This window comes from Nansenia antarctica (genome assembly GCF_963989245.1).
Source record: "Nansenia antarctica genome assembly, chromosome: 4".
Classification (NCBI taxonomy): domain Eukaryota; kingdom Metazoa; phylum Chordata; class Actinopteri; order Argentiniformes; family Microstomatidae; genus Nansenia; species Nansenia antarctica.
The window spans coordinates 1,562,277-1,576,508 of record NC_137689.1 but is presented as its reverse complement, the minus strand read 5'-3'; the positions used below and the strand labels follow the sequence as shown (position 1 = coordinate 1,576,508).

Sequence of the window (14,232 nt, the reverse complement as noted above, 5' to 3'; positions counted from 1 at the left end):
TCTACAGGTGTAACACACACACAGCTACAGGTGTAACACACACACATCTACAGGTGTAAACACACACACATCTACAGGTGTAACACACACACAGCTACAGGTGTAAACACACACACATCTACAGGTGTAAACACACACACAGCTACAGGTGTAAACACACACACAGCTACAGGTGTAAACACACACACATCTACAGGTGTAACACACACACAGCTACAGGTGTAAACACACACACAGCTACAGGTGTAAACACACACACAGCTACAGGTGTAAACACACATAGCTACAGGTGTAACACACACATCTACAGGTGTAACACACACACATCTACAGGTGTAACACACACACATCTACAGGTGTAACACACACACACATCTACAGGTGTAAACACACACACAGCTACAGGTGTAACACACACACACAGCTACAGGTGTAAACACACACACAGCTACAGGTGTAACACACACACATCTACAGGTGTAAACACACACACAGCTACAGGTGTAACACACACACATCTACAGGTGTAACACACACACAGCTACAGGTGTAACACACACACACATCTACAGGTGTAAACACACACACAGCTACAGGTGTAAACACACACACATCTACAGGTGTAACACACACACAGCTACAGGTGTAAACACACACAGCTACAGGTGTAACACACACACATCTACAGGTGTAACACACACACAGCTACAGGTGTAACACACACACAGCTACAGGTGTAACACACACACAGCTACAGGTGTAAACACACACATCTACAGGTGTAAACACACACACAGCTACAGGTGTAACACACACACATCTACAGGTGTAACACACACACACATCTACAGGTGTAACACACACAGCTACAGGTGTAAACACACACACATCTACAGGTGTAACACACACACATCTACAGGTGTAAACACACACATCTACAGGTGTAAACACACACACACAGCTACAGGTGTAACACACACACATCTACAGGTGTAACACACACAGCTACAGGTGTAACACACACACAGCTACAGGTGTAACACACACACAGCTACAGGTGTAACACACACACAGCTACAGGTGTAACACACACAGCTACAGGTGTAACACACACACATCTACAGGTGTAACACACACACACAGCTACAGGTGTAAACACACACACAGCTACAGGTGTAAACACACACACACATCTACAGGTGTAACACACACACACAGCTACAGGTGTAACACACACACACATCTACAGGTGTAAACACACACACAGCTACAGGTGTAACACACACACAGCTACAGGTGTAAACACACACAGCTACAGGTGTAACACACACACATCTACAGGTGTAACACACACAGCTACAGGTGTAAACACACACACACAGCTACAGGTGTAACACACACACAGCTACAGGTGTAACACACACACAGCTACAGGTGTAACACACACACAGCTACAGGTGTAACACACACACATCTACAGGTGTAACACACACACAGCTACAGGTGTAACACACACAGCTACAGGTGTAACACACACACATCTACAGGTGTAAACACACACACATCTACAGGTGTAACACACACAGCTACAGGTGTAAACACACACACATCTACAGGTGTAAACACACACACATCTACAGGTGTAAACACACACACACAGCTACAGGTGTAACACACACACACAGCTACAGGTGTAACACACACACATCTACAGGTGTAAACACACACACAGCTACAGGTGTAACACACACACAGCTACAGGTGTAAACACACACACATCTACAGGTATAAACACACACACAGCTACAGGTGTAAACACACACACAGCTACAGGTGTAACACACACACAGCTACAGGTGTAACACACACACAGCTACAGGTGTAACACACACACAGCTACAGGTGTAACACACACACATCTACAGGTGAAAACACACACACAGCTACAGGTGTAAACACACACACAGCTACAGGTGTAAACACACACAGCTACAGGTGTAACACACACACATCTACAGGTGTAACACACACACAGCTACAGGTGTAACACACACACATCTACAGGTGTAACACACACACATCTACAGGTGTAAACACACACACAGCTACAGGTGTAACACACACACAGCTACAGGTGTAACACACACAGCTACAGGTGTAAACACACACACATCTACAGGTGTAAACACACACATCTACAGGTGTAAACACACACAGCTACAGGTGTAACACACACACATCTACAGGTGTAACACACACACATCTACAGGTGTAAACACACACATCTACAGGTGTAAACACACACACATCTACAGGTGTAACACACACACAGCTACAGGTGTAACACACACACACACATCTACAGGTGTAACACACACACAGCTACAGGTGTAAACACACACACAGCTACAGGTGTAAACACACACACAGCTACAGGTGTAACACACACACACACATCTACAGGTGTAACACACACACACAGCTACAGGTGTAAACACACACACAGCTACAGGTGTAACACACACACACAGCTACAGGTGTAAACACACACACAGCTACAGGTGTAACACACACACATCTACAGGTGTAAACACACACACAGCTACAGGTGTAACACACACAGCTACAGGTGTAAACACACACATCTACAGGTGTAACACACACATCTACAGGTGTAAACACACAGCTACAGGTGTAACACACACACATCTACAGGTGTAAACACACACACAGCTACAGGTGTAACACACACACAGCTACAGGTGTAAACACACACAGCTACAGGTGAGCCAATACACAGCTACAGGTGAGCCAATACACAGCTACAGGTAGGCCTTTCACACAGCAAGACCCTGGGAGCCTTGTAAGGACAAGGCTCATCTGTCTGTCTGTCTGTCTGTCTGTCACCATCTGTCTGTCTGTCTGTCTGTCTGTCTGTCTGTCACTGCAGTAGATACATGAACATCTGTCTGTCTGTCTGTCTGTAGATACATGAACAGGCAAAGATGCAACATGAAGTACAGTGAAGGAGTGTTTACTGTCAGTAGTCTGATAAGAGCAGCTGTGGATGAGAGAACCTGTATGGACAGGTAAGTATAAGGGATGGGAAGGGTAAGGGAAGTCTTATGCTACTTTAAAACACCACATGATACAGCAGTCTTACTTACCTCAGTCTCAATACAACTCCTGAGGACGTCGATCTCTTTAGACACCTCGTCCGCCTGGCCCATGAGCGTCTCGGCGCCTTGCATGCTGGGTAGGAACTCGTCGTATCTCCTGTTGATCATGTCACACACCTCTTCCTAGAGGGAGAAAAGACAAATGAAACAAATCAAATGAGAAGATCCTGACAGCTGTTAGATAAAGCTGGTGACCGGTCCTGCATTAATACTCATTCATATATTGATCTCGGTCTATAGAAGCAGCCTGCTTGATTAAGAGCAGATCCCTATTATAGTAGCTATACAACTACTGAACTTGTATGGATGGACTTTGGAAACAAGGTCGGTGTGATATACTGGTATTATCTATGGTGCATTTGTAGTTCCAGGGGAGAGCGAGGGAGGGTTTGTGCTATGGTTCCCTATGCAGACTGGCAACTGTGTGTGTGTGTGTGTGTGTGTGTGTGTGTGTGTGAGAGTAGCAAAGAGGGAGGGTTTGTGATGGTCTTCTCCTGTGTGGCTGTGTGACAGAGAGAGAGAAAGTGTGTTGTGAGTTAACTATGCAGGCTGGGAACTGTGCGTGTGTGTGTGTGTGTGTGTGTGTGTGTGTGTGTGTGTGTGTGTGTGTGGGTGTGGGTGTGGGTGTGGGTGTGTGTGTGTGTGTGTGTGTGTGTGTGTGTGTGTGTGTGTGTTTGTAGTACGTGCGTGTACGTTTGCGATGTTTAAACTAGACTGGTAGATCTTGGCAGACTGGCTACTTGAAAAGTAGATCTTGATTCAAAAAAGTGTGGGCACCCCTGCCTTAACCCTAACCCTGTCCAGTAATCACACCTGTAGTTCAGTTATATCCACACACCCTAACCAGTAATCACACCAGAGGACCTGTAGTTCAGTTATATCCACACAGGTTTTTCCAACAGTCGATCTTAAGTTACAGTGAGACATTCAGACCAACCATGACCAGGGTTAGGGTTAGACAGACCAGGGTTAGGGTTAGACTGACCAGGGTTAGGGTTAGACTGACCAGGGTTAGGGTTAGAGTGACCAGGGTTAGGGTTAGAGTGACCAGGGTTAGACTGACCAGGGTTAGACCGACCAGGGTTAGAGTAGTCAGCTAGGCTAACCTGCCTCTCCTTACCTTGGTCTCCTCCACCTTCCGGGACAGTCTGGTGATCTTGCTGGTCAGGTCTTCCTTCCCCAGCTTCCCGGAGCTCACAGCCAGCACCTCTGCCACGAAGGAAGCCATGTCTCTGTCTCTGTCTCTGTCTCTAACCCTACACTAACCCTAACCCTAACCCTCTGTCTCTCTATGTCTCCTCTGTATGGAGATAGATTTATATTAACCCCCCGCGTAACCAGGGTTAGGGTTAGACCAGCACCTCTGTCACGAAGGAAGCCATGTCTCCTCTGCTTCAAACCAAGCAGAATGGTGGTGGCAGCGCGCTGACGTCACGTCACGTCGACACGTCTCTTCTCTTCCCGACGTCGGGATCACGGGGTCTTCAAAATAAAAGTCCCCTCCATTAAAGCATTTTCACTTACCTTAACCCAAATCTTCCCTGGAGATGTAAAGTGACACTAAAATGGAACAAAACAACTGACACCATTGTTATTTATTTTATTTAAATGTTATAAGTGGTAGTAATTCACAAGAAACAAATTCACAAGTTGAGGTCCCATAGGGCTGACTACTGTGTTTTAAATGACTGCGACACTTTAAATGAATGTGCAATAACACTATGTGCAATATGACAACACTCGGGTACATAAGGTTCAGAGATAGGAAATGTTAGAATAGGTATAGCATAGCATAGAGTACAGCACAGTGTTTTATTGTACTGTATAGTATTAGTATAGTGGATAGTGTACATAGCCTTTATTTATGAAAACCATCTCTTTTTCCCTTCTTGTTTTTAATATTTTTTTCCTAGCACCAGGGGAGCCCCCCCTCACAAATTTCGTTGTATGGTACCTGTACTGTATTAATGACGATAGAGACCATTCATTCATTCATTCATTTTATCTGTTCAGTTACAGGGGAACAAACGGTGAAATAATCAGCACTTTTATTTTGAAGGAATGATCATTCAGTCGCATTCTTGCTGGGCTTAAGCCATGGCTGGGAAACACACAGCTGAGCTCAGAGCAGCTGACTCATTAAACACGTGGCATGTTGGTATGAAAAACATTTGGTTATTGTTTACTATTACAAACATAAAAGTATGTTATTCAAATTGAGAACACAACAAGTTTTGAACAGCTTCATCATTATTCATGAAGTTTAAGCTTATTGATGTTGTATAATAATGATACATTTAAGGGAGCATTTCATGTTATTGAATAAGGGACTTTTATTAAGAAGATTTCAGTTCGGTCGGCAATCTGCATTTTTGGACATTATTGCCGCTTATTGGCTCTAAGTCTAACCCTAACCCATAGAGTTATATCCCTGGAGAGGCCACATTCCTGTGAATTAAGTATGATTTAACTTGGAGCTCCAAGTAGTCAACTCTCTTGTGTTTTTGTGTTCTGAGTGGACATAGAGAGGACAGAGAGAGGACAGAGAGAGGACATAGTGGACATAGAGAGGACATAGAGAGGACATAGAGAGGACATAGAGAGGACATAGAGTGGACATAGAGAGGACATATAGTGGACATAGAGAGAGAGGACATAGAGAGGACAGCGTGGACATAGAGAGGACATAGAGAGAGAGGACAGAGTGGACATAGAGAGGACATAGAGAGAGAGAGGACATAGAGAGGACATATAGTGGATATAGAGAGAGAGGACATAGAGAGGACATAGAGAGGACATAGAGGACATCGAGAGAGAGGACATAGAGAGAGAGGACATAGAGAGAGAGGACATAGAGAGAGAGGACATAGAGAGGACATAGAGAGGACATAGAGAGGACATAGAGAGAGAGGACATAGAGAGAGAGGACATAGAGAGGACATAGAGAGGACATAGAGGTCATAGAGAGGACATAGAGAGGACAGAGAGGACATAGAGAGGACAGAGAGAGGACATAGAGAGGACATAGAGAGAGAGAGAGAGAGGACAGAGAGAGGACATATAGAGGACATAGAGAGGACATAGAGAGGCCATAGAGAGAGAGAGAGAGAGAGAGAGAGAGAGAGAGAGAGAGAGAGAGAGAGAGAGAGAGAGAGAGGACATAGAGAGGACATAGAGAGGTCAGGACATAGAGTGGACATAGATTCACAACACAGTTCCAGGTCTCAGGTCAGTAGATGGTATCAGGCACCTGAAAGCCATTTCCAATCTATAGATAAACCTACTGAAGAAAAAGATATGCGTAGAAGCACTGGCTGACTCAGAGGGGGGGCAGGGGGGCCGACCGCCCCTCCTGGTGCCCCCACGGTTGAAAAACGTCCCTCTTAAGTGCCCTTTTGAGTGGCAAAAATGCCCTTTTGAGTGGCGAAAATGAGAGGACGTGCCCTACTGGTGCCCCTCCAATAGTCTAAACTTGACCATGTGCACTGATGGGGTCCCATGTTGTGCAGTAGGTGCCCTTTTTTATTTTCTCCCCTGTCCTTCAAACAGCCTGAGTGTCTTCAGTAAGCATTCATAACACTGTGTATACAGTCACAAAGGGCTAATTTCCCCACCTAACAGACTAAACAGGATCCTCAATGGAGATGTTTCAATGAAAGTGTGATTAAATCACCACTACGCTTAATCTGTGTCCAGCAAGCTGCCCCATAGTCCTCCAACCAAGCATGGGTTTAAAAGGTCCTGTACAACATTCATCACCCCATACAGTTGAAGTCGGAAGTTTACATACACGTAAAATATACTTAAACACATTTTTCTTCCTGACATTTATTCCTAGTAAACATTCCCTGTCTTAGGTCAAACCTTGAGCATCGAAGTCTCCACTCATAGGGCTTTCACACCGGCAAAGAACCGTGCCGGTTCGCGTTCGGGAACCTCCGAACCTTGGTGCTGTCTGGCGAACGTGCCCGCGTTCATACCAGTGTAACTAGAACCATCTGAGTCATCAATGCTGGGTGATGAAGGGGCGGGATGAACAAAAATGTCACAACTAGATGCAGCTACACTACAGTATCTGAAATAAACACTATTTTCTATGAAACAAAACAAAAGACACTTTCTACACGTGTTCTCTTACTAATCAGCTGCTCCGTTACTGGAATAGAAATGGCTTACGAAATTCGCGTTCGTGTGTGTGTTTGCTGAGCATGTGAGGAAGATAGAGAGAATAATGAAACTTTTGATATTGTTTTTGATCACGAATGATTCGATTTAGATTAGATTACATTTTGTGGGCGCTTAGGTGGCGTAGCGGGTTAAGCGTTGACCATGTAACCGCCGATATGCCGATATGTCCCCGTTCGATTCCGGCCGGGGACATATCCTGCATGTCATCCCTCCTCTCTCTCTCACCAATCCTTCCTGTCTAAATCTTCACTGTATCTGTCATAAAAATATGAAGGGGACTGCCCCACTCAGAAAAAATAACTTTAAAAAAGAAAAGATTACATTTTGTCTCCTTCCTTCTTGCTGGTCTTTGCCGCCTAGAATATGACACACCAACTGACGACGTGACTGTTCTACGTTTTGTTTCGCGCTTGAGAACCACTATTTTCTGTTTCCCGCTGCGAACCAACTTTTCAGGCTCCGAACCAATTGAGTTTCGGTCTGAACTCGCCGGCCGGTTCCAGACTTGGTTCGCGAACACGAACTGGCACGGTTCTTTGTCGGTGTGAACGCCCTATGTCCCGCTGATATGAGGGCAGTTCGTTTGGGTTTTCCAGAGTTAAAACAGCCCCTCTAGCTCGGCTTTCTCTTCACTCTTCTCTTTCGCACTGATGGGGGACGTTTGGACTTCAAAGGTTTTGTTGAACGCACTGTAGTCCACAAGGAAAGCCCCCTTTTCCAGTGACATGCAGGATTCGAACCGGCAACCCCACAGAATCTCATCCTCAGTGTAGGAGGTCCTGGCTTGGCAGGTCATACCTGAAACACAATGAAGACGATATTGCATTCACCTTTCAGAGAGTTAACTAAATGAAAGTTGCATACACATCAAATCCAGCTTGACAAGGACAGTTACCGGTACTACACTTTTAATCTAGACACATATCACAAAAAAACTAAATCCAACAACCAAATCAGACATTACAAAGTCCCACACTGTTCAGAGTAAATGAGCAATGAGTTTTAAACGGGGTCTGTTCAATAGAACCTATCGCTAAGCCACGCCCCCTATGAAAACTCAGACAAACAACGCTTCACTGACAGTGACTGACTGACCGACCGTGACTGAATGACATTCAATGACTTACAATGGCGGGAGTTGTCAAATTTCTGATTTACCACAGCAAGTAATAGACATGTTTAGACGACAAGAGACATAGACATAGAGATGACAAGAATATTTAGTCTAGAAGTTTTTACCATCAGATATTAGCGAGTTGTTTGTCCGAGTTTTCTGCCTGTAGTGACTTTTGCTGTGATATGATTGGACAATTTCTATTTTGGGGTGTAGTATATTTTGGCACACATACACACACATAAACCATATAAACGGTATAAGAATGTATAAGCCTTTTGTTTTAAGATAGTCTCCTGACTGTAGAGGGATAGGGGATTTACGACCCTTTGTTGGGGCCTTTTATGTGGCCGTTCTAAGATGGCTTTTTGTGTCTGGGCCCTACCCCCCTGACCTATAACCCAGGTGACATAATTTAGGGTCTCCTTCTTTTCACACCCAGGTCACCAACTACAGTAAGTATAGTAGATAGGCTATTGTTTGAAACTGTATTTACATATTATTGTTTATAAATAGGGGAGTGGGCCCAAGGGGGACTTCCTCTCGACCACTCCAGCAGCCAGCTCTCACCATTCCAGCCAGCATCACCAACAACTTGTAACCTGTACCTTCGTTCAATAAATAGTCTTAAAACTCAGAAGTATATTTGTGATCTATCTCAAACAAGTTACTTAAGAAGAAACAACAGGGGCGTGGCTTAGCGATTCCGTCTCTTCGAACAAACAACACAAACCTGACGCCTCCACGATCCCCTCCAGGATGATGATGACCTCGAATCTCTCCCTCTTCAGCCGCTCGGCGCCGATCTCCCAGAAGGGGCTGCTCTCGTTGATTACGTGGGTGATGGTCTGCGGCTCCACCAGCAGGAGGCGATCTCCCCCGGTGTCGTAGCCCAGGTTGATCTCCGACTGCTCCAGGGGGATGAACTCCCCCTCCTTGGTCTGCCTGGACTGGATCAGCTTGGCTCTGATCTTGGCGTCCACCATGTGGCTGGCCCGCAGGTCTCCGATGCGGAAGAGGAGGCAGAGTTTCCCGTCGCGCTCCGATACGACGCAGTTCTTGCTGAAGATCAGCGTCTGGGCTCTCTTCTGCGGGCGGGAGATCTTGACGAACATGCAGCCGACCATGAGGGCGTCGATGATGGAGCCCAGGATGGACTGGGCCATGAGCAGCACCACGCCCTCCACGCAGTTGGCCGTCACCATCCTGTAGCCGTAGCCGATGGTCCGCTGGCTCTCCACCGACAGCAGCAGGGCCGACAGGAAGCCGTCCACCTTAATAATAAATTAATAATTAAATAACAATTCATAATTATAATAATTAAATAACAATTCATAATTATAATAATTAAATAATAATCCATCATTATAATCATTCATAATGATAAGAATTAAATCATAATTAATAATTACATATTTTTTATAATAATTAAATAATAATGTATAATTATAATAATTAAACAATAATTCATAATTATAATAATTAAATAATCATTCATAATTATAATAATGAATAATAATTTTGCCATTTAGCAGACCGTCCACCTTTGATATATGGAGATCTCTCTTAGTCAGGTGGCTGGAAATGACATTGATGACTCAGAGAGAAGGTTGAATGGTAATCATTGTATTAGGCAGATCTGGGTTACATTCTCTTGTACAGATGTTTCCAAGGCAGCATGCTCTGTTAGGGCCAAGCTTCAAGCATGGCTGCGACATAGGGGATGCCGAGCAAAGTACTGATGGAAGTTACAGCTTATATACTGATCTCAGAGAGGGAACAGCTTTACATCCGTCCCTCGTAACTTACAATACTGACATTAGTTTCCATACATGGCTCTATCCTGTATCCATGCTGTATCCTACTCTGCTGGCCCCTAGGCAAGGCTCCTATATCCTAGAGTTAAACTGGTCTCACTGTTACTTGATATTATATTGATTGATTGATTATACTTTAATGTCCCAGAGGGGAAACTTGTCTTGGGCATGGTACTTTCATGCTTCAAGTGCAACAGAGACGATACATACAACATACAGAAGGCAAAGTAAACAACAGGACAGCAACAAACATTGAGTGACATTGGCAGCAGTTTCCACCTGGACATGGCATCATTTGGTATAAATATATATTGCACATAACCCTTCAAGTGGTGTCTAAGATAAAGTGCATGGTGATCATGTCCTAATCATCGTTTCTGCTTGAGCGAATTGATTAGTTTGATGGAGAATGGGACAAATGATAATTTTAAGAGCTTATTATTACATCTTGGCATGCGAAGCCTTCTACCTAGGGGGAGAACTTCGTATTCTGTGGAGAGCGGATGTTGGGGGTCTGCGATGATCTTATTAGCCTTGTCCTGGACATACCTGTATTGTCCTGGACATACCTGTATATGCTTGCTCCTAAGGATGTGTTGTTTACTAGTGAGAGTGGGCACACTTAAAGTATGTTTAAGGTTAAACAATGAGTATTGCAATATTTGATAGTCACACAAAAACGCATCATATCAACCTTCTCGAAGCACGGCTGCCACTGCGTGTCGTTGACGTGCGCCACGTCGTCCCTCAGCCAGGCGTCCAGGAAGTAGATCTCGGCGAAGGCGACCCAGGTGAGGATGTAGCACATGGTGAAGACGAAGAGGAACCAGCGGTACTTCAGGTCCACCAGCGTGGTGAAGATGTCGAACAGGAAGCGGCTCAAGTTGTCCTCGATGTGGCCCAGGTTCACCCGGCACTTGCCGTCCTTGGTGACGTAGCGCTGCCGCTGCTTGTTGGCCGCGGCGTACGACGGCCGCTCATCTCCCAGCAGTTTGCACTGCAAGCGCCGCTTGTGAGACTTGTCTCCCGCCCCCCCGGCGGTGGCGGCGTGGGGAGGGGGGCTGTGGTGGTGGTCGCTAATGAACGGAGCGCCACTGGCGCACCACTTAGAGCTGAAACGCTTCAGGTGGCGTCCGTTGAGGTGCGTTCGTTGAGGTTTGGTTGTTGTTCTCTTCGGCTGCTCTTCTGTCTCTCTGATTGGTCCAGCTGCTGGGATGACGTAATGGCAGGGGCCTCCTCCCGGGACCTGGTGGCTGGCTAGCCCAGGGTGGGGGCCGGGGGGGGCCTGGGGGGGCTGGAGGGCAGGCCAGGGGTGCTGGGGGGGGAGGGCAGGGAGGGGGGGGAGGGCAGGGAGGTTGTCGTAGTTGTTGCTGTTTGTGTTGGAGGTGAGGGAGACTCTTCTGGAGTGGAGCAGAGCTACAGCCACGGTAACCTGAAATAAAAAAAACATTTGTATCATCACTGAAAACAATCTATCCCGGTAAACAAAGATTCCAAAAGACGTCCTCAGGGAAGCCGGAATGTGGGTTCAGATGACGTCTTTCTAGGGCGTCCAGATTATGGACAACGGACATCCTAAAGACGACATCTGGACGTTCTAGAAAGACGTCATTTGAACCCACATTCCGGCTTCCCTGAGGACGTCTTTTGGACTATTTGTTTACTGGGATTGACTGGTTTGTAATAAACAGTGATGTTTAAACACCATAGAAACAAATATGGGGGGTGGCTGTGGCGCAGGAGGTAGAGTCGGCGTCTAATGATCGGAAGGCTGGCCACATGTCGAAGTGTCCTTGGGCAAGACACTGAACCCCAAATTGCTCCCAATGAGCGGGCCGGCGCCTTACATGGTAGCTTGCCGCCATTGGTGTGTAAATGTGTGTGTGAATGGGTGAATGAGAGGGTGTTGTAAAGCGCTTTGGAATAAGGCGCTATATAAGTGCAGTCCATTAGAAACATAACCACGTTCTATAGCTGGTACCTTGTTGGGATACGGGGTGTAGCGAGCGGTGTCCGGGGCTCTGGGGAGGTACGCTAGCAGGTGTTTAGCCGTGAGGGTCTGGGCGGGGGGGATGGAGTTCCTCCTGGGGTCTATCCTGGCCTGACTCCTGTAGTCTCCGTTACGAGGCTCAGGCAGCATCACTCTGCTGCACAGCACCGTGGAAACCATCAGAAACCTCCTCTGGTGTCTCCTCTACCTCTAACCCTGAGCTGAGGGAACTCAGGAAGCTGCTTTCTTCTCCCTGTAATAACGACAGGATAAGAAACATGATGTCATCATGTCAGTCACTCAGTTAACAACCACCAAGGCAGTTCAAGCAAGGCTGGTTGAACTGTAATCACGATGTAAAACAACGTGTTATGTAAGGATATACTGTAGTATCGCTTCACATGTAAACACAGTCACTGTTGAATTACATTTGTAACAAGAGATCTGCCTTCATATAGATTATTTTTTGGGGACTATTACTATTTCTAAATGTAACCTCTTTTTCACAAAAAAAGGACATGGTACATGGTGTTAGTGACAGACCTACTTTCATATTTACACTTAGACCTCTTATCTGTAGGCTTTCATGATGTCACCATCATGTCCCTGACATGTTAGACAGCATGTTCTCAAACTGACGATGCTGCTGCAGTACATGTTACATGTGTTACATGTGTTACATGTGTTCACATCTCCCCTACTAGCATTCCATTTGCTTGTGACATAATTCAGGGATTTCCAGAAGGCCCAACCCAGCAGTGGTACATGATGATGCAGAAGGAGATATCCAACAGATGGTCCACCAGTACAAAGCCCCCCCCCCCCCTCTCCTCTCGCCCCCCCCCCCTCCCAGTGTACTCTGAGACCCCATCTCAGAGATCTCACGCTGGGTGACGTCAGTTGTCGTGTCGACTCTAATTAAACTTTAGGGATTACCAGAGATCCTCTAAATTAATCTGGGAAAACCCGAGGAACATGGTGACGGATTTGAGGGATTACTGATTTGTTTGTAAGGATTTAGATAACTGCTCCCCCCAGATGTGGTCAGATAAACCCTGGCCAAGTCTCTGTTTCTTGATGTTACTATAAGTCCTTTCCTTGCTGTTAGGCAGCAGCCCAACTGCATCACAACACCAGTAGCGGCTGTGTCTCAGGAGGTAGAGGCTGTGTCTCAGGAGGTAGAGGCTGTGTCTCAGGAGGTAGAGGCTGTGTCTCAGGGGGTAGAGGCTGTGTCTCAGGAGGTAGAGGCTGTGTCTCAGGAGGTAGAGGCTGTGTCTCAGGAGGTAGAGGCTGTGTCTCAGGAGGTAGAGGCTGTGGCTCAGGAGGTAGAGGCTGTGTCTCAGGAGGTAGAGGCTGTGTCTCAGGAGGTAGAGGCTGTGTCTCAGGAGGTAGAGGCTGTGTCTCAGGAGGTAGAGGCTGTGTCTCAGTAGGTAGAGGCTGTCTCTCAGGAGGTAGAGGCTGTGTCTCAGGAGATAGAGGCTAGTGGAGGTAGAGGCTGTGTCTCAGGAGGTAGAGGCTGTCTCTCAGGTGGTAGAGGCTGTGTCTCAGGAGGTAGAGGCTGTGTCTCAGGAGGTAGAGGCTGTGTCTCAGGAGGTAGAGGCTGTCTCTCAAGAGGTAGAGGCTGTGTCTCAGGAGGTAGAGGCTAGTGGAGGTAGAGGCTGTGTCTCAGGAGGTAGAGGCTGTGTCTCAGGAGGTAGAGGCTGTCTCTCAGGAGGTAGAGGCTATGTCTCAGGAGGTAGAGCCGCCGTCTAATGATCGCAAGGTTGGCAGATCGGCGGTTCGAGCCCCGGCTGGCCACATGTCGAAGTGTCCTTGGGCAAGACACTGAACCCTGAATTGCTCCCAGTGAGCGGGCCGGCCGGCGCCTTGCATGGTAGCTTGCCGCCGTTGGTGTGTGAATGTGTGTGTGAATGGGTGAATGAGAGGCCGTTGTAAAGCGCTTTG

At 46.5% G+C, this 14,232-nt stretch overlaps 3 protein-coding genes across 3 annotated transcripts in view; all 3 read right to left on the bottom strand.

Moving 5' to 3' along the window:
- Positions 1–4,410, bottom strand: part of LOC308155024 (centromere/kinetochore protein zw10 homolog) — a 30,235-nt gene extending 25,825 nt beyond the window's left edge. The window contains exons 1-2 of the mRNA XM_080528256.1: positions 4,300–4,410; positions 3,168–3,302 (exon numbers count right to left, since the gene is read on the bottom strand). Of these exons, the coding sequence (XP_080384382.1) occupies positions 3,168–3,302; positions 4,300–4,407 (243 nt within the window). The 5' untranslated portion in view covers positions 4,408–4,410. The remainder of the gene's footprint in view (positions 1–3,167; positions 3,303–4,299) is intronic.
- Positions 4,411–7,965: 3,555 nt separating this feature from the next.
- LOC308154845 (G protein-activated inward rectifier potassium channel 3-like) lies at positions 7,966–12,468 on the bottom strand (the record flags this gene model as incomplete). Its single annotated transcript, XM_080528063.1, has 4 exons — positions 7,966–8,165; positions 9,215–9,755; positions 10,993–11,730; positions 12,280–12,468. The coding sequence occupies 4 exons, from the start codon at positions 12,466–12,468 to the stop codon at positions 7,966–7,968; spliced, it is 1,668 nt and encodes a 555-aa protein (XP_080384189.1).
- A 418-nt stretch (positions 12,469–12,886) lies between these two features.
- usp28 (ubiquitin specific peptidase 28) overlaps positions 12,887–14,232 on the bottom strand; it is a gene marked incomplete at both ends in the record, with an annotated part of 30,278 nt that continues 28,932 nt past the window's right edge. Inside the window, 1 exon segment of the mRNA XM_080528062.1 lies at positions 12,887–12,934. Within this exon segment, the coding sequence (XP_080384188.1) occupies positions 12,887–12,934 (48 nt within the window).